At 39.7% G+C, this 20886-nt stretch overlaps 2 protein-coding genes across 2 annotated transcripts; both read left to right on the top strand.

The window, feature by feature from the left end:
• The first annotated feature begins 620 nt into the window (after window positions 1–620).
• git2b (G protein-coupled receptor kinase interacting ArfGAP 2b) lies at window positions 621–15211 on the top strand. Its single transcript, XM_070924355.1, has 20 exons — window positions 621–672; window positions 1225–1358; window positions 1539–1651; window positions 3833–3938; window positions 4724–4810; window positions 4908–5038; window positions 6232–6326; window positions 6418–6463; window positions 6766–6817; window positions 6909–6981; window positions 7079–7176; window positions 7287–7398; window positions 7938–8089; window positions 8193–8345; window positions 10530–10742; window positions 10904–10993; window positions 11606–11688; window positions 12625–12780; window positions 13906–13969; window positions 14255–15211. The coding sequence occupies exons 1-20, from the start codon at window positions 621–623 to the stop codon at window positions 14462–14464; spliced, it is 2220 nt and encodes a 739-aa protein (XP_070780456.1). The 3' UTR covers window positions 14465–15211.
• Window positions 15212–16954: 1743 nt separating this feature from the next.
• On the top strand, window positions 16955–19473 carry LOC139301410 (glycolipid transfer protein-like). The gene is made up of 5 exons (XM_070924796.1): window positions 16955–17106; window positions 17556–17614; window positions 17763–17896; window positions 18036–18186; window positions 18494–19473. Exons 1-5 carry the CDS (start codon window positions 17004–17006, stop codon window positions 18674–18676), a joined length of 630 nt encoding a protein of 209 aa, XP_070780897.1. The 5' UTR covers window positions 16955–17003; the 3' UTR covers window positions 18677–19473.
• The last annotated feature ends 1413 nt before the right edge of the window (window positions 19474–20886 follow it).

The raw sequence follows: 20886 nt of genomic DNA, 5'->3' as shown, positions 1-20886 counted from the left end.
AGTACTCATTATACTGAATGTGTTAAGTGTTAAATTATTATTATAGTATTATTTTTGATGCATTAATGTGTAAGCAGCATTTTAATGTTGTAACTGGTCAATGGGGAACTAATTTCGATTAAGATATTTAATGTATTGTTGGTTAGTTTCATATGGGTCATATTTTACATGATCATAATATGTAAAATCTAAATCTGCAAAGTTGCCTAACTATAGTTACTAGTTGTCAGATAACTGTAGTGGTACAGGTACAATAATTCCCTCTAAATTGTGATGCAGTAGAAGTTTAATGTTGCATAATGTGGAAATACTCAGGTACCTCAATACCTCAGACTGCAGTATTTGAGTGAATGCACTTTCCACGACTGGAGGAGAGACAAGGAAGGGAAACAAGGAAGGAAGCAGACAAGGAGGCACAGAGGAGGCTGTGCTAGTGTTGGAATGGGACACTGCTTTGTTCAACAGTAGGGGAGGGCAGACGACCACAGTTGCTTTGCCTGCTAGAATCGTTAAATACAATCTGCCAGGGCGGGCTGTCCTGTCTTATCTTTGTCTAGCAGTGTTGTAACGTCTCTTTCAAATATTTGTCTTTCCTGGACTCTAAGGATTTCTATCGAGGGATGTCAAAGCGAGTACGAAGCAGAGAGGTCTGCGCTGATTGCAGTGCTCCGGGTAGGATGTCAAACAAGCTAGCTTTAGCTGCCTAGCTAACCAGCTAGCCCTTACTACAACTTAACGTCCAGTTAGCTAACCTAGTTAACGTTACCAAACGCCGATAACTAATTACCAATTAGCTAGACGGCTAGTTGTAATGGCTGTAATCTTTCTTCTTGTGGAAACACTTGTAAATATGTCGTGTCTGTGTGTTGTCTGTGTTATCACATTACCTTGTCTGATTCTGAAACTCTTTGCTTGAATTGTCTTCAATGATTGTTTATAAGTAGTCAAACGTTAACGTTGGCTAGCTTAATCAGATGAATTTGCTTAATTAGCTCGCTCGCTGAAACTGATGTGTGAGTGTGATTTTGGACGTGTCGAAGACATTAGGAAGCAACTAACCTGGAGATGTTATTTGTTACTGCCAGTCAGCAAATACCCCCGTCGGTCTAGAATCGATTCATTGCCATAAATTCTTCAGTTTAAGGTTGTGTTCAGTTAACGTTACGAATCATCTAGCGTTAACGTTAGACCGTTAGGTTAACTAACATTTGCTCCTCATTCCAGAGCCACGCTGGGCCTCTGTTAACAGGGGTGTGTTGATCTGCGATGAGTGCTGCAGCATCCACCGAGGTCTGGGGCGACACAGCTCTCAAGTCCGACATCTGACTCATTCTCCATGGCCATCCTCCCAGTTACAGGTGAGGAGATAGGGACACAACCCCCGTATATACACAAAACATCCACATGCAAATGGCTAGAATCTTTGATAGATAATACAGTGGCTGCACAGTCAGACATATCATCAAGTGACTAGAGGACAACCTGTATATATAATGTAAATGGTTTCAGGGAAACTGTTGTGTGGTTTTGTGCTTTAGATGGTCCAGACACTGTATGGTAATGGAGCTAATTCCATATGGGAGCACAGTCTTCTGGACCCTTCCTCTTCAGTGAGTGGGAAGCGCAAAGCCAACCCCCAGGACAGAGTTCAGTAAGTGCTTTTAAGGATTTTCATGTGTCGGTGCTGAATTTGGTATGCTTGTTTGCACTTTGATATAAAGCTCTATTGGCAAAATTGATTTTCATAGTTAAGGTCAGTGAACATACATAATTGGCTCTCTGTATAATGAACATGGCTCATGGCCATTCAGTTTGACTTTGAGAAATGAAGTGACTCGATGGGAAAATACACAACAAAATGAATGCTCAGTTAAATGCAATATCCTAATCATGTTGGCATGGGATGGATTTGACAATTTTGTTGATTAACTGAATGATTATGCAAGGAATGGAATATGCAGCTTTTCCTTCATCGTGAATGGTTTTTTTAACAAGCAGTATATACTGTAACTCATAACGAAAAACAAAGTGAGAGATGTGATGTAGTCGCCCGCATCCGCTGCCAGGTATAAACATTGTGTCGGCCTGGTCTCTGGCTGGTGGAGTAAAGATAAACAGCCATCCACATATAAACACAGCCATGCTGAGTCCGACCGTCACACTCAGAGCAAAAGCGTTCAATCACCAGACAACAGAGTATGCATTGCATTAAACAGGAGGCAAAAAGTTTCAAGGTGAATGCTATCATATTGAGTGTTTCCACAACAGGAACTTTCCCAGGGGACTAAGAGCCTTTTGGGGAACTCGGGAACTAAACCTGCGTTGCATATCCAAGGAACCAGGACTAAATTTTGGTTCCTGTATGATGGTTCCAGGTGTAAAAAAAAAAAAGAAAAAAAAGAAAGAAAGATGGTCCCATCTCGGGGTCTGATGGTCCGGAACTTTTGGGTTGGAGTTTTCAGAGCTATATTTCGCTGAGCGGTCAAACACAGACCCTGCAGCTGCTTCAACTTCCTTCATTCACAAAACAAGGAAGTATTATAGTATTGATATTAGGACATAGGGTGGAATTTTCTTGTTTATTAACATTAAAAACAAAGTTAGCCTTTGTTGTTGGCTTCCCCTGTAATGTAGCATACTGTACTGTACTCTGTCTGTACAGAGGTCAACAGAGATGAAGTTGGTCATATGACAGTGAGGAAGGATAGATATACAGTGAACCCTCGTTTTTCGCGGGGGTTACGTTCCAAAAAGAACCCGTGATAGGCTAAATCCGTGAAGTAGAAACCTTTATTTTTTTTACAATTATTATACAATTAAATACTCTATTATACATTGAAACCAAAGAACAAACCCTTTTTACAGGCCCAAGCATTTGTTTAACAAATAAAAGTACTGTATAAACGTTTTTTTTTGTTTTTTTTACAAATAACTACTGTACTGTCAAATAATAATTTTAATCATCAATGTGAACTGAAGGCTTCAAATTGCGGAGATCAGCACCGCCCCACCGCGACCCGAGTAATTGGATTCGAACGGGAGAAAATGAAAAATGATTATGAAAAAAAATACAAAGTACAGTCGGACAAATAGTGACTCACGTGTATTTCACTGCTCTTCTGACTGAGCCGCTGCATCCTGCCTTTTGAGCCCGACCGCAGGTGCCTTTGTCGGTGCAGAACGTTTTGTCGACATTATGGGTTTTAGAGAAACTTGAAATTGCAAGAGAATTTGCAGGTACGTAACGTAAATTTGGCAAGCTGTTTTACGTACGTGTACATATTAAACCGCAACGTTGTTGACGCACAGGTAGAGAAGAAGCGGAGAGACTGTTTAGCCAATCAGAATGCAGAACACAATGCACGATGCAAATCCGTGAAGTAGCGAGACCGTGAAAAGTGAACCGCGTTATAGCGAGGGTTCACTGTACTTAGAGTTTAGATGTGAAAGTCTACCCAGAATTTGCAACCCTAACTGCATGAGGGGGTGGGGTTCAGAGAGGGGAAGCTTCTGGCAAAAAGCTACCTCACAATCTATTTCTTGATTTAAGGGACAGCATATATCATAGCATATATCAGCACCTGTGATGTGGTGTAGTGGATTACTTAATGGAGAAATTGCCTTTCCACCAATCAAATACTCTACATTCAAATTTGTTGATATTGTGTCTGATTTCAATGTAAGACATCAGGACATCCCCAGTTAAGATTTGGTCTGAATGTTGTTTGTCTTAAACTAACATGTATTGATTATGTGATGTGGTAGTCACTTGAAAATAACAGATTTTCAGCATTCCTGGTTTTAGATGTGAGCATCTTTTTGTTGTTTTCAGTCCCAACAAGACAGAGTTCATCAAGGCCAAATATCAGATGTTGGCGTATGTCCATCGGATGCCTTGTCGGGAGGATGACAGTGTAACCGCAAAAGACCTCAGCAAGGTGAGAAATTGCTTGATTTTTGTTTTTTTGTGGTAACTTCTCTACATTCTTCATTTGCCACATTTTAGATGTAAGAAAAACACAACATTGTCTCATGCGAATATGTTTCTTAGAGTGAAACCAATGGCGGTGTGGTGAAATAAAGTCAAACGTTTGTCTTCTGAACACCACAAGTTGCACTCACATGCTTTACCAAATTCGGTCCTTTTGATTTTTTTAACTTTGATATCTTACCACTTCCTATACATTTCAAAACTGCTTTGGTCTATTTATAAATTGCTATTTAGCATTCAGTACTGCTATGACATACTGCCACTCAAATTTTCTTGAGCTGGTCATGCTGTCTGATCTCAACTCTTGCAACAGCTGCCTCTATTTCACACTCTTCTTTGAGTTGTGCTCTGAATTCTCTATGATTCCTTACAAATGGTTTAATACCAAGCTGGATTATTTGAATTTATATTAATGGTAGGCATTTCAGTAACCATTCATGGTTGACTAACAGTGGAGTCTTGGTGATTTATATACCGAAGGCATGAAAATCAGTTCTTTGTGGCATGCAAGAGTTTTTTGTCTTTAATGCAGCCTTAAACGTATATTGTCGTATCTGTGCACCTTTTTAAAACAATGCCCCTGGTGTATCCCTTACTTGCAATAATCTCAGTTTCCAGCAGGATAATGCATCATGTCGCTCAGTTCTGGGCAGGTGTATCTAGTGAAGCCAGCACTGTGTGTATGCACCTCACCATCAAATTAAAACAAACAACTCTTCGATCTCCTTTCAGCAACTCCATTCCAGTGTTCGGACTGGAAACCTGGAGACCTGCCTAAGACTCTTATCTTTGGGAGCACAGGCAAACTTCTTCCATCCAGTAAGTGTAGTGGAATACGTAGAAAAAACACATTTTGTGAGGTTTAAGTTGACATAATACTAATGTCTCATCATTGTGTTGTTTTTTGGGACAACAGGAGAAAGGGAACACCCCACTACACATAGCAGCAAAAGCAGGACAAATGTTACAAGCAGAACTGTTGGCAGTTTATGGAGCTGATCCTGGGGCTCTGGACTCCAGTGGAAAGACCCCCATCGATTATGCAAGGTAAAACCTATGGCCTATGTTTTTAATTTAACACTGGCTTATTTGTTAATTTGTTCTAATGAAGGATGTTTTTTTTGTAGGTATGAGCAGTGGGATGTCTGTACCAACACTATATAATGTTACTGACACCTTACTTTTAGGGATGCCATAGTGTGGAACTTGTGTGTTTTGAAGCAGTGAAGTGTTTTGCAAGTCATGGCTACGGATGTTCACATGATGTCACCCATGATTTCTGGTGAGCTGTGTGGTACAATCTCACAGCGTTGGCCATATAGAAAACATAGCAAACAACTGCCAACAGTATCTACTATTGTTGTGGTCCACATGACTAACCTGTAGTGTGGCTGCAAGCATCGCCTTAACAGACACAGCCCAGCTCACTGGTGGCTGTGCTACAGGAAATGATACACATCCTTTGGAAATTTAAGCAATTACACAGAAACAAACGGTGTACTATTTATATACTTAGATGTTAATGAGGAAGTGTTGCACTTTGTCATATAAAAGGAAAGTGACTGAAGGTCAAAAACGGGTCGAAAAAGCCTAGAAACGGGGAAAAACAGTCTCCAGCTGAAATTGTTAAATATTTAGCATGCCTTGCACTACAATGAACATTAGACACTGGTATTGTGTCAGTTTGACTAATTCAATAAGAGTGTGACTAACTGAGGCAAGAGAGGAAGGAAAAACTCTGTAGCGCAGTGTGCTAGGTGACTCAGCTCGACTAGTTTAGCAAAAGTTAGAGCGAAGACCCAGAAATAAATAAAGAAATAAAATTTAAGGTAGTGATTTGTCATATTACTTATTAGTATGCACTCTACAAACAGATATTATATGATAAAGACAATATCTGTGCAATCTGTATTGCACAGTAAAGTGAGCTAAAGAATCATTGCCTTTACTTAAAGAAATTACAGTGAAAACTATATTTTATGGTGTTTCTGGCATGACAGAGGCTCAGTGATGCATGACTGGTCACCATGGCCAGCTAACACCCTCTGACCTTCTACTTCAGTCCTATGCTCATTATTTGGAAACTTTGGAGTTACTAAACCAGCTTCTTAATGTGTTTTTTTACTTTATAGACACAAGGTTTTGACATATATTAATTTATTTTAGGCATCCTACCTGAGGCATTCTTTAGTACAGTGCCATATTTCTCAAGCATGACCTTTTATTCCTAATCTGTGCAGACAAGCGGGGCATCAGGAGCTGGCAGAGAGGCTAGTGGAGATACAGTATGAACTCACTGACCGGTTAACATTTTACCTTTGTGGTAGAAGACCAGGTAAGTTGGCATATCAAGCATAGCATTTCAGAGATTACATTTGTTTCTTTTTTTTCTGTGGTAGTTGCTTTATCATATCGTTGTGTTGTAGATCACAGAAACGGGCAACACTTCATCATTCCACAGATGGCAGACAGGTAATAGCTATGTTTTAAGTCATAGTGTGGATTTTGTTACTAAAGTTGAGATCTTTTAATGCACAGAAAACAATGCCAAGTGATGTTATGAGCTCCGACAAGCTTGGTCAATGCTATATGTTTTATTTTAGCTCTGTGTGTGATAGACATTCACAAAGTAATTACAGTCTTATTTTTCCTATGCCGCATTCTTTTGATGGATAAGAAATAAGTAAGTATGTCTGTTAGTTTGCCATTGTGTGTCTTTTTGTGTGGAATTTCATTAGCAGAAAAATGATCAATTTTGAATTTTTCGCCCAAAGCAGCCTGGATTTGTCAGAGTTTGCAAAAGCTGCAAAGAAGAAGCTCCAGTCGGTGAGACATTTTTACATGTGACTTGAGGCCCAAAATGTATTCTCTTATTCAGTTACCATTTTACCAGAAATTCCGCTTTATTTTGTTCCAGCTAAGTAACCATCAGTTTGAAGAGCTTGCCATGGACGTTTATGATGAAGTTGACAGAAGAGAAACAGATGCAGGTGAAAGAATTATAAAAATATACAATATATAATGCTGTATATAGTGCCTTTTATGCCTGCATTTTCTTTACATCTAATATATCTTGTGTTTTTTCAGTGTGGTTGGCCACTCAGAACCACAGCACGCTTGTAACAGACACCACAGTTGTGCCTTTTCTGCCTGTGAATCCAGAGTACTCATCGACCAGAAACCAGGCAAGTGATTGCACCAGTATTTCCACCTGTTTAAACTTCAATTTGTTGTTTGAGTACTGAATTTAACGGTGCTTCTCCTTCTTGTGATTTGATACATTTTGTTTTCTCAGGGTCGTCAAAAGTTGGCAAGGTTTAGTGCTCACGAATTTGCCACCCTGGTCATCGATATTCTAACTGATGCTAAACGACGGCAGTGGGGTAATTCCTGCGAAAGTCCCAAAGGTACGATATGTCTTTCTTTTCTTTTTTTTTTTAACAGACCTGTTATTGTACTTTTGTTTTTTATTATTGCTTGTATTGCAGTAAATGAGTTCATTAGCATATACACAGAAGATGGTGAAAGAAACTGAGAATAAGCAGTGAAGAAAGCATAAATTGGTTGTTGAAAATAAGATACAGAAATGTGCATACAAATATGGACCATGTAGGCTCGGATATATACAGGCCACAATTTGAATGTGGACCATATGTACTGATGTTTGTGCAGAAACGGTACCAAACACAGATTGTGGATTGGGGCTTTAATAACAAACTCCTGCATTTTGTGAATTACAGCAAACCACATCACAGCCTGTTTTCTTCCCTGTGCGTACTCAAGGGAGATTGTTATAAATAAAGATAATAAAGAAGGGCAAGTCCTGACTTTTGTATTCAGTAAACCAAAACAAAAGGTGTTCCTCAGCTGTTTGATTTGTACAGCTGCCTGTAGCCAGCAGGGCTTGTTTGATCTCTAATGCTTTGATCTGGTCATCTGTCTTCAGAGAATGTGGAGCTGATCCTTCAGGGAATAGACAGTCGCCATAACAGTGAGAGCCAGGACAATGACCAGCCAGATTACGACAGTGTGGCATCAGATGAAGATCCAGTGCAAGAGGCCACCTGTGGAGACAGCTGCAATGATAGAAGGACCAAGGTTAATGATTGTTTGCAACCTGCCACTATCAAGATATTAAAATACATCTTGCTTTACTTTTTAAACCAATCGTGTGAATTCTATGTAACATGTTCTGCCGCAGAGCTCAGAGTCATCTGACCTCTCCGATGGACCAATCACAGTGCAGGAATTTATGGAGGTGAAGAGTGCCCTCACTGCATCAGAAGCCAAAATACAACAGCTTCTTAAAGTCAACTGTCACCTTAGTGAAGAGCTGCGGTTGATGCAGGGCAAGGTTAGTAAATTCACATGTAATTGATGATCACACTTTTTTGTTTGCAGGAATGTGTTCAAACTCGCCCTCATATTTTGATTTCCATCTCTTTAATTAGATGGTAGTACATATTAATATTTCAAGATCCATAATAAGAGGTCACTTTGTACTGGATTTATGGTATTTGCATCCTCTCTGATACTTGCTAGCCAGATAAAGCGTATATTAACAGTGTTGGTAGCCTTTCTTTCCTCTTGACACAGTTGGTGTTAAAATCTTTCTAAGTGTGTCCAAGAGAGGGACTCCATGTTACCAGAGACATGTAGTAATTTGATGTAACCCACAGACATTAGTAATTTATGTTCAGGTCATCCCTGTTTGAATGTGTCAGAAATAGCCTCTTCCCTATTTAAAATTATACTACGTATGAATTATACAGTGTGTGAATTTGGAGTTGTAGGGAAGATCAGATTTTGGCATATAAATGGATGAAAATAACATAGAAGGTCATAACTGAATACTTTTTGTAATGTCAAATGAAATTCTTCACTACTAGTGTAACAGAGAAAATGGTTGCTATGTTTCTGGATGGGGTAAAATTCCTGTGGTAATAATTAACAATCACCAGACTTTCTCTGCTATGCAGTTCAGCGAAACAGCAAAACAGGATCGAATGTTAAAGTTCTCTCCAGAGTGAGGACAGAGTTAGATGTCAAAAGAACCAGGTACTAACCAACAAATGGTAGCCACGGGAGGACGTTATGATCCATCATCTTAAATCTACAGAACCTTCAAACTGCCACGAGTTACAAAACACCTAAATGATGCAGTGATCAGAGTTTGATTGTGGGTGGATTACCAGTTATCAACTCTGTGCTCATCATTACCAAAATGTCATTAAATTAGATCACTGACGACACCTCCAGATGGCATGTAGCAAGCATTGGCAACACACAACCGATCCATATATTTATAGATCCAGGCATATGACTCAGTTCCTCATTTCTTCAAGTTCAAAAAAGGAGTTTGTCCCACTTAGCCCCAGTGGTATTTAGACATGCATGTTTTTCTGAGTGTTTGAGGAAAGATTTCTGCCACAACTCCAAATACTATGGTGACACTTGAAAAAACTCAACAACAGCATCTGTTTCTAGAAAAAACATCCTGGTTCTTAAATACACAGACCCTGGTGTGGACTGTTTTCACTATTCTCACTACTTTTTATAAAATATATTCCTACCAAATGCGTCTGGATTGGAGAGGGTGGTGTGATTACACCTTTTCAACATCTCAATCTGTCTCAAATGTTTCTTAGATGCATTTACACTTAGCTTTAGCTATCCAATACGCCCAGGACGCCTGAAGTGAGCAAGTGTAAATGGGATCATAGTCCTTCACAGGCGACTACAGGATCATTCCTCTGGTGATCTGATGGATTCATTTCTATTTACCTGTCCTCAGTTGCTGCTACTAGAAACATGAGCACCTGATAATGTCTTATGGATTGACCAAAGTAGCATGCTTAGGAAACATGACAAGCAGGTGTGTCACCTACACACCCATTTCTTTTGGTTTTCTCATAAGCCCACATTCTTTCTCTCTTCAGTTGGCTGAGAGACAATGTTAACACAATGTACTGCCTCCCCCCGCTGGTTTATTTACTCCTTAACCATACTGCGTTTTTTCTGACAAAACAGGCCATTCCGGTCTTTTATCTTCTTGCACCCATCAAAACCTTAATTGCTGACACAGTGGAACCCCAAGACATTTCCTAACACATAAGCTGACTAGCCTATAAAATCTCTACCCCAAAAGTTAATTGTTTGACTTTATGATAAGTATAATAATATGGACAGAAAGCTGAAGACGTCATGTTTACCATCGCTCTTTTCAGTTTCTATGTGCTGTTCATGTAAATAAGGGCAACCGCCCTTATTTACACTTATGCAGCAGTTTCTCAAGGGTTCGCACTTCAGGAGTTGCTATCTACAAACAGTGTCAGCATTTCATGTGTCAAAGAAACAAACCTTTTGTTGTGAGAAAAACGAAAGAGAGGTGACGATGAACTCAACATAGAGGAATTGCTTTTCTCCTGGAGGCTTAGCTGCATTCTACTCTATTATTGATGTCTGGCCGAGCTTTTGTAAGGAGATCATCCCCCAGCTAGAGTGAAGAGAGAATTGAAAGATGTTTTGTTCTCTTCAGCTGAACACCCTGCAGACTGAAAACACAACACTGCGATGGCAGACCCCCAGCGGACAACAACACCACCACCAGGGGCCCTTTGGTCGACACCCACCCCGCGGAGGTCGCGCCTTGTCCATGTATGAGACGGGCTCTACTCCGAGGCAGTACCCCCACCGAGTCGAAACGGCTCGGCATGAGGATGGAGTCATTTTACAACCCTTTCCAACCAATGTAAGCACAGAAGCACGGATGTTCCTGCTGCATTGTCCTCACATGACAAAATAATGATGCCTGGCTTTTGGGGGCTGGTGTTGGTTTTTCATTCATTCATTCAATCATTCATTCATTGCATCTCAATAGAGTATGCTCAACTTGGTTTGACCCCTTTCTAGATTGGGAGGGGTCCTTTGGGGACGGCTGCTTCCTCCCTCCCTACCTTCCCCTCTTCCCTGTCCTGGTCGTGGGATGAGAGATCTCGAAGGGTTAAGTACTGAAGTTCCCCTCGAGTTCAGAGGCAGCCCCCAGGGGACTGTGAAATCTGTCCCCCTGCTCGGCCCCACAGTCTTCTCTCTTCTGACTTGTGTCTTTAAACTGCTTTTTATGAGTATCGCCTGCCTGCCTGCATGCACCACAGTGCCTCTGCTTCAGTTCAGTTATCTGAACAACTCCAGCTTTTTATCCACAGAGAACCTTAACCAGAGCTGCTACATCAGAAGTGATGATGAAATGTTGTACCAGAGAAAGCTGTTTGAATGATCAGACAGCAGAGTCCAATATCCATGAAAGATGGAACAATGGCTCATCACAATGTGCTATATATAGCCATAGCCACTGATAAGTGCACCCACTGTTTCCTTGCATCTACTAATCGCATCCACTGCAGTTAGACCACAATGACCTGGTTGTATATTTCCTGTCTTTTTCTCTTCATCTGCTTTAAAACCAAATATCTGATAGCGTGAACTTGGGTTTGATTTCAGAAATGCATGATTCTGATTTGTATGTGCATACAGTTGCTCTGGTTATATGTTTGTGCTACTCATATACAGTATATACTGTATTTGATTGATGGCAATTCACTGATTGCTCTATAGGGCTGTAGTCTGGAAGGACACAGTATCATGCTGGAGAATGATTACGACACTACGCCCAACCACTCTGAACTGGAGGAGACTGGGTAAGAACATTTGTGTTAACTTTGTACCCAACTGTGCGACTGTTTTCTGGTTTGTAAGCATCTGTTTATTTTCACCACTAATATAACACAATAAAATCCTTACAAAAAATTGTGTTATACACCAACTCAGTGATTTCATTGATATTAAGTTACGAGATGCTTGCAATAATTACTGAAATAATATGTTGTTGAGGGGACGTGAAGAGATGGAGTAAGAGATGCCTGCAAGGATCTTTGAAGTTAAATGAATCAGAAGGTTTTTCTTCTTGTTTCTGATGCTAGAGATGATGATATCATCGTAGCAGAAGCTTACAAAGTTAAAGGTCACATGAAGAGAGAGGAGGACGCTAGAATAATATTGGTTTTGACAGATGCTTAGAAAGAGTCCTTGATTGGAACAGTCTGTCTGTACAGACTGTTAACATATTAGGACTTGAACCTGTCTGATGTAAACTACCAGTTGCAAAAAATCAACATATGAGTGAGAACCAGTAGCCCTGCACTTGTATGTACATGTAGTGCTGATTATAGTCACTGCTATTTGATGAGAAGCTATGAATGGATCCAGTTGTCTACTGAATATAGTACACTAATAACTAATTTTATGTCAACTGCTATTATACAATTTTAGTGCATTTTTTTCATAAAGATTTGGTTTGGATGGAACCTAACAGGCACTGGATTGTAATGACCTGCTCTGCTGCATAGTTGTAATTCCAAAATTACAAGCCAGACTGCTTTTGTTTTACCACAGGGAATGGTATTTCACTTAATTCACAGTCAGTGTACTGTAAACCAGAAATAAATCCATATTTAAAAAGGAACCACTCAAAACCCTGTTTAATAGTTAAGATAAAGTATATAAATCTGTGTCATCATCAGTTGCAATGCATATCAGTGAGCCATAATAAAGCAATTATTTCTTTTCATTTGTAGCAGCCCTCTTCCAGCCTCTGAAGCAGTGGAGCCGGGGGAGGAGGGGGAGGAAGATGCCACCCTGCCATGCACAGAGGACGTCATCTGTAAGACAGAGCAGATCACTAAGAACATACAGGAGCTACTGAGAGCTGCCCAGGAGACCAAACATGAAAGGTAGTTTATGATTTATAGATAATTAATAAATAATTAGACTTAAAACTTATCTAATTAGTCCCTTTATATTTCTTAAACATTACATATATTTAAAGTCGGTTGATGATTCTTAAACTGCAGCTTGAACTCTGTCAGGCCATATATTTCAACCACGGCTGTATTTCTGTCATTCTGCCTGTCCTTTCAAAGAGGGTAAATGCTGTTTCATCCTCTGTCTCAGCTGCTTCTAGGTCAGTGGTTTTCAGTAGTTGTCCCCAGGGCCCACGAGCCTGCTGCTTTTAATTAATTAATTAATTCTAGCCAGCTAACCAGTGACTGATTTACACCTGACTTGCAAGGCAATTGCAATATTATAGTAAACCAGCAACACTCTGGTCCCAAAGACCAGTATTGAGAGCCACTGTTTAATTTATTAAGAAACATTGTAGTGGACTTTGTGTGTTGGCTTGACTGGGTACTTATTGTTAGAAAGTGGGTCCTAACCAAACCACAACCATGTTCCAGCTCTCATGGTGCTCTTTAACATGTACAAACATATATAGTATTAGTATTATTGCAACTACAGACAGTACTTCTTTCCAAGGTATCATTGGTCTAACACAGGTTGGCACAGCTTGATTATTGGCTTCTTCTTTTAGGATATTGGTCTCTTCGGCCAAATAAAACTGCGTGTCAGCCTTGTGTTAGCTCACCTTTTGCACCTTTGTGACACATTTCACCAGAGCTGGTTATCTCAGGGTCCATCTGGAAAGTTGCACCACTGCCTTGCATATGTTTAGTTACATAATCAAATACAGTAGATAGTGTGTCAGACATTTTAATGGTTTGCTTAGAAATGCTAAAGTTGTGTAAACAGCACTAACATTTGTAGATAGGTTAGTTCTTTACCAGATGTGCTGGATTAAACAGTTGATATGTGGTCTATTGTGGTCTAAGTGTGCTATTGAGCAAAGCAGCAGGATTTAACATTTCATATTTGAATGAAACTGTTGGCAAAGGAACATTACCTTGGGTTGCTCTTTTTCGGTTTGATGATAAGGAATGTTTGTGGTAGCTGTTGGCATTAATGTTTCTATATATAGCACAGGAGTGGTTGATCAGCCTTTTGTCTGCATCTCCTCGTAGCTTCCTGCCTTGTTCAGAAAAGATCTGCGTGGCTGTGTCAGAGATGGCCGCCCTGTTTCCCAAGGTAAGATGACTCCCACCAACAGTTTGGTGTCCCTCCCCCGAGCAATTAAGGGATTTGTTGTTTGTTTGAAAACAGCCAAAGGGAATCTAAAATGTCTTGTTTATATCAGGTAGAAGGCCCTGTTCATTGCATTACTTAGTCTTATGGTTACCATTTATTGGATTACTTTGTTTTATGTGTTACTCACACACACACACAGCCCACTGACCACAATGAGGGTTTATTTATGGCCGTTGTCATGTCAGTTCCTTATCGAGTCTCCATCCTGTCTCCTTTCCCTCACAGAGGCCGTCCTCGGAGACTGTGCGAGGGTCTCTGTGTCTGCTCACTTCAAGTGCCAGCCGGCTCCACGGAGAGTGCCAGAAGGCCGCCGAGCACAACCCCTGCCCATCGGACATCCAGCTGGTCACTCAGCAGGTCATCCAGTGCGCCTATGACATTGCCAAAGCTGCCAAGCAACTTGTCACTGTGACAACCAAAGAAAACAACAACTAACTAAAACCCAAAGACATTCCTGATGCACCCAAAATACAGTTCATCAATGATGTTGCTAATTTCAATTTAATCAGTCTTAACACCATTTTTTCCATATTAATTAATGTAAGCATTCACATACATTCCAAAATCTTAAAACAACTCACCGTGGTAAATTAGATCAATCAAAACATTTATTTATTTTGTTGTTTTTGTATCACGGTAAAACGGAGTAAACAAACATCTTTAAATACATAGGACCGAACCTGCTACTATTCTTTACCTCACAAAGTTTAATCCACACAATTTCCAAAAGTGCAATGTTGCGTGTATATAAAACAATTAGAACAACAAGCAGTTGAGCCTTGTGCATTGTACTTTTCTCCATTGAGGTCGTCAGTTGTGGTCAGGATCAGAATAGATGGACCTTCATCTACATCAGTTTATTTTCCTTTTAGCCATTTTAAATGTTTTAAGATGCAATGACAGTATTTTAATCTTGAACCATTGTGATGCCACTTGCTTAGAGTTCAAATGTTTGTTTAGTAAGCAAACTGTGATGATAAGAATAGCTTCAGTGAATTGAGCACCATGTAAGTAGCCAGCAGTGTGCAAACTTTCATTCCACCCAGCAGCTCCAGCAGGTGATTTCACTGTTCAGCCCCGCCGCTCTGGTTGGAGATGTGTTTATAAGTAAAGTATCAGTAGTTTTTGGAGTTTGCAGCCATACTTCTGATGTTTGTGTGTGTGTGTCTGTGTGTGTGTCTGTGTGTGTGTCTGTGTGGGTGGGTGTGTGGGTGGGCGCAGTTGTCACAGAGACGGCCTCGATGGCCCTTGTGAAATCCATTTTGAATCAATTTTAATAGCATTATGCAAATATATAAGATGTATGTATCCATGTAATTCTTTATCGAAATAACCCAAATGCTATTCTATTTATAAATTGTATGTCATACCTCTAAGAAAATATCAATGTTTATTTTCATAAGCTTGTTTTAACATGATGCTCCTCACAGACTAACTCTTGCTCTGAGGTTTGGGACGTCTCAGCTGGCAGTAAGTTTTCGGCAACTTGTGATCTCTGTTTATTTGCTGTGGTGCTGTAACTCCAGTGTGTTAGATGCTGCCTGTGGTCAAATACATACAGCTATGGTTTACAATCAATGATAAAAGTAAATGTGCCCTCAAAGTACCTGTTGTAGAACTTGGGTCTAATGTGTCTCATTGTTGTGAGCCAGACAAGTTTCAACCAGGGGTGGAAAGAGAACTGGAATTCCCTGCACAAGTTAATTCAATATTACTCTAGTAATGAAAAGTATAAAATATCTCTTTTGAAGACAGTTACTGAGTTACATCTGGTCAGCATAGTAGAGCCAATGCAATTGTAACCATTTCAATATGAATGTGTGACATCTCTCAGTGTCTCTCATTCAGTGATCATTTCTGAAGTGGCGAACCTCTTTTCTTTCAAAGAAAGCTTTCTCAGAAGGCAGTCAGCACAGGACGTTGTAGATAAGTATTACAAAGTCTCCAGTACAGGTTAATTAACCATTAATGTCAGAAAGGAATCTTTACTCAAGGTCCCCTTACTAGCGTTTTGTGACTTTTCGAATACCCTTGATGGTCTAGGAGTTTGCTTTATGATTATTGTATCATTTTACCTATTTTTTTCAAGTCTTTTTAGAATTTTGTTAAAATATCTTTTTGTCTTTATCTTTTTGTATGGTGGTCTGAGAACTATCATGCTGTCTGTCATGTGTAATTAGCTACTAATTACTTTCACTTTCCTTTTTTCACTGTAACGCAAAACTATGTAACTTTTGGTGAACAACCACTATAGTATAATGTTAATGCTAAAATGTTGTGTGACAGTAGCTCAACTAGAGGTCACACCAGACCAAGTAAGGCTGTTTTGGAAAAACACCCAAGTGTAATGAATTGAGCAATGGTGCATTGAATTGCTTATGTTCAACTTTTCATTTGTAAGAAGAACAATGTGTTACTTCTTCTTTCCAAAGTTACACAGTCTCCCTTTAAATATTCATTTCCAACCAAATATCCTGATTAGTTCATGAGAACATTGACTGGTGTAACTTAAGTATCCCAACACAATTAAGTAACCTACAATGCTACATTAAAAATGATATTAAAATGTTGGTAAAAACGACAGATTTTTAAAAGTTAAGTTTGAACATTAATAAAAGTGCGTGTATTCAGTTTCTTTCCACCCCTGGTGTCAACCCTGACATTTAACTCCCTGTAACTTATAGCCTACCACTGCCTCCGTGGTGTAAAACAATCCCTGCCTTAGGTATAATAAAGTTGAATTCATACCTCAACTGCCTGTGTGTGGGTGTGTGAGTGTTTGTGTTGTGTATATACAGCGGTTTTCAACACGCCCATGTATAATTTCCCACCTGTTGGAGGAGGACGAAAGCGATAGGGGCTGGTGGCGCTTCTCCACCCATCTGACAGGAAGACAAGTTCCGGGTTCTTTTCAGCCGAGAGCTGCTCGCGACTGCCGCCGCTGCTTTTATCGCGCCGTTCATACCGCGAGACCATGTCTATTTTACTGGATAACCAATTCAAAGAGCTGCCTCCCGACAAGTCGATAGACACAAAGTTGTTCCTGGATGCTGTCTCTCATATCCCTTCATTTTTTGGTGAGTATACCTCCACTTCCTCCACCTGAGCTCGATAACACACACGCACGCACACACTCACACACGCGCGCACACAGCGCGAGTGTATGAGACGCTGTTGCTGTCACGGTTCATACTTGGCTGACTTGTTCCTCATGACACGCTGATCCAAATGACTTGCCACTTGTCTGATCCCAGGCCGTGGTTGTTTTACACGTACCAGAAGTGGAGCTGCTGGGTTACGGTGGGGATCTGAATCAGCTGCGCTCGTGCAGCCTATAGAGAAACTCTTTGTTTACTCATTGAACAGAGCACACATTGACCTCATTGTGCCTTAACTGTGCATTCACTGCATTTTTCCCCCTCTCTGTTTGCAAAAAGCTGATTTGTATTCATCCTCCCCTCTGACATATGTGATGAAGTCATTCATATTTTATTGCTTTGCTCTCAAATGTCTCTTTCTCTTTCAGACTGCTTGGGATCAAAAGTATTTTCAATCATCAAATCAGACATTAATGGCAATATAATGGTAAGATACAGATCTGTGTGTGTATGTTTATGCTTCTGCTACACTGGTGTGTTTTCATAACACTGTTAGGAATTCAAATATGAGTTGTGGCTCAATGGTGCAGCTCCTATATTAAATCCAACCCAAATGTGCATATTTTCCCCCCCAGAAAATCAAAGGAGTATATCTTCAGGATCCTGCGAAGTATGTCACCCTGCAGGACATTCTGGAGGCAGAGCGAGAAGCTCATGCAGCAGAATGGCCTAAAGTCGGAGCAACGTTAGCTCTGATGTGGCTGAAAAGGTGAGCACTCCCTGAACTTAATGTTATGTCATACTGTATGTTGAACTTTCAGCTGCTGAACAGAAGCAAACAGTCAAGCTGATTTTTGTGTGTGTGTGGGTGTGTGTGTGTGTGTGTGTGTACTGGGTTTCTCCTGCAGGGGTCTCCGTTTCATACAGATCCTGCTGCAGAGTTTGGCAGATGGAGAAAGGGACGAGAACAACCCCAACCTAATTCGGGTTAATATCACCAAAGCCTATGAACAGGCGCTGAAGAAGTACCACGGCTGGATTGTTCAAAAGATTTTCAATGTGAGTTAAATGTGTTATTCTTAACCATTTATTGCAATATAATATAAAGAGTGACCACACAATACATTATCTCATTTGAAGCTGTAGTTTGTGTTATTGTGGATCGCATCAAATTCGGCCTTTCTGTTATTTTGTCTACCATAAACACCATATTCTTTGCTATTATCGTACATTTTACATGTTAATTCAAGTAAACTTTTCTTGTTTTACATTTACATTGTGTGAGCTTACTTATTTTAGCTTAAGTGACCTTTCAGTAAACTCACTTCTGCCTAATGCTGATTGATATTTTTTTATTCATTTGCAGACAGCGTTATTTGCAGCTCCCTACAGATCAAACTTCCTCAAGGCTCTGTCAAAAGGAGAGGAAGTGAAAGAGGAGGACTGTCTGGCTAATGTGCGTCAGTTCCTGGTGAATTACACCCGCACTGTAGATGCCATCTACGAGATGTACACAAATCTGAACGCAGAGCTGGACTACACTGTTTGATTTCCCCGGACACAGCTGGACTGGACATGCAGGAGTGTCCTACAGTATCTCTCAGGTGTCAGACAAGTCCAGTTTTCAAAGGTGTGTTTAATAGGATTGTTTTATTTTTTTTCCTTTCAGTGTGGTATTTATTACTTTTATTATGCCTTATACTAAATATTAACACTGTATATTTGGTCTTAAAATTATGCAAATGCCTTAAATTTAAACAAACATTATAGCAGAAGGTCATGTTTTTGTTTGTGTATATAATTTCAAGTAATTGCTCGATTGTTACAGCAACAGTGCAGCTCTCATTCTTATGCAGAATTATGTTATTGTGTGGGTTGCTGTTATATTTATTAACAGGTGGCTTTCAACTGTTCCATCAAGAGAAGAATACAAGACTGTAAACACTGTTAGTACTGTTAATCATTCAGAAGTTCTCTGCCTCCTGATCCCTGGAGTTACCTCCACTGTTAACCTGAAGAGCAGCAACCCCACTAGTGATTTTACATTTTAACAACCCATTTCAGTTGTGTATTAATAGCTGGAATCCACTTAGTGCCTTGTTGTTATTCAACAAATACACAATGTTTTCAAAGTAAGCTCAGAATTAATATATTTACAATAAATATAAATAATATGTTTGACTACAAAACAAAATCTTCCAGAGCCGGTGACTTTTTCTTCTGAGGGCTTTACCTGTGTGGAGTTCGTGGTGTGTCTGTGTTGAGTAAGAAGGTGTGACCGATTTGTGTTGGGGTTTTTTGTATTGTTCTGTGACCTTTAAACAAACATTAAAATGTCAATCAATATTTTCCTTTTCAGGAGATGACATATCGTGTACCCATTTATTGTTAACTTATTAATTAGATCCACATTTTCTGTATGAATACTTATTGACTTATTGCTGTTTGTTTCTGGATTATCAACTATGATCAAATTTGTTCCTATCACAAGATTTGAATGTGTGACTTTAAAATAAAAAATGAGTGTTTCAATTTAGTTGAATGTGTCTAACCAATTTAAATCACTTACAGTTCATAAGTTATACTCTAGGTGGCGATATTTACTTGTTGTTTTTCCTCCTTTAATCACATTGGTGGTGCAGCTACTGCATGAAATATCTGAAATTATGTTAAGTGATAAAAATACCTTATATGCACTGTAGACACAGATCTTAAATTACTCCAAAAAACAGTTTTGGTTTACGTTGTTGAGAATTTTTCAAGAGCAGTTTTGTGTCTTGTCAAAAGTTCTTTTGGTGGACCACAATTTGATTTGCTCTCAGCAAAAATATTTTTGAGGCCGGTGGCTGAAAAAAAAAAGTTAATATGGTTGATTCTGAACACATTTTTTTCCTCAAACATCAGCAGTAAATCAGAGGAAAATCCCCTCTCTTCTTCATGTCCCCTAATCCCCCCTGATCAACCAACCTCTTCCTCTGCCCAGTCTCACTTATCTGAAGTGTGTCCCAGAGGCTGGAGTGGCTCTGGTTCCTCTCCCAGAGGAGCCGAGCTTCAGCTAATCGTCTCTGAGCGAGAGCGAGAGGAGCATGTCTGTAATCCTGTAGGTTTATCAGCACAGCCTGTCCTGACTGATAGATAGGATGGAAAAGCTCCAAGCGAAGCCAGCACACAATAGGCTAAAGACAGGAAATCATTTACAACAATGCCTCAATGACAAAGCCACTGACCTTTAACTCTGAAATATTTTCTTATCTGCAATGAGGTAATCAATTGAATATTGCAGTTTTATTCCCAACAGTGCATCTAATGGCATTATTCACACCATCTAGGTTATTTCTTTTGTATTAGACTACTTCAAATGGGTGTGCATTTTATGTCTATGGTGACCTAAACCACATTATAGCTATTGCATCCAATTTAGGAGGATAAATGAAGCAAAATAAGAGGTGCAGGCAGGCACACCACCATCTAATATTAGAAATTTAATAGCTGGGTAACGTCAAGCCCATTTCTACTTGTGTGTGAACAGTAATATTCTTGTGGGTTTATCTTCAAAAAAGCATGTATTTTTCATGCACAAATGAAATATAAGAGAAGGAGAAGGCCTGTACATTATTATTTACATATAATGTATTTTAAAGTATTTGCCTCAAGCATCGGCCATCCATCTAGACGAATATATTTCACTATGATAACAAAATTAGCACTTTAAACTTGCATCATTTAGAGAGGAACCAGTCCAATATACTTCAGCTAAGG

The sequence above is a fragment of the Enoplosus armatus genome, chromosome 18, assembly GCF_043641665.1.
Source record: "Enoplosus armatus isolate fEnoArm2 chromosome 18, fEnoArm2.hap1, whole genome shotgun sequence".
NCBI lineage: Eukaryota > Metazoa > Chordata > Actinopteri > Centrarchiformes > Enoplosidae > Enoplosus > Enoplosus armatus.
This window is presented reverse-complemented; position numbering and strand designations above follow the sequence as displayed.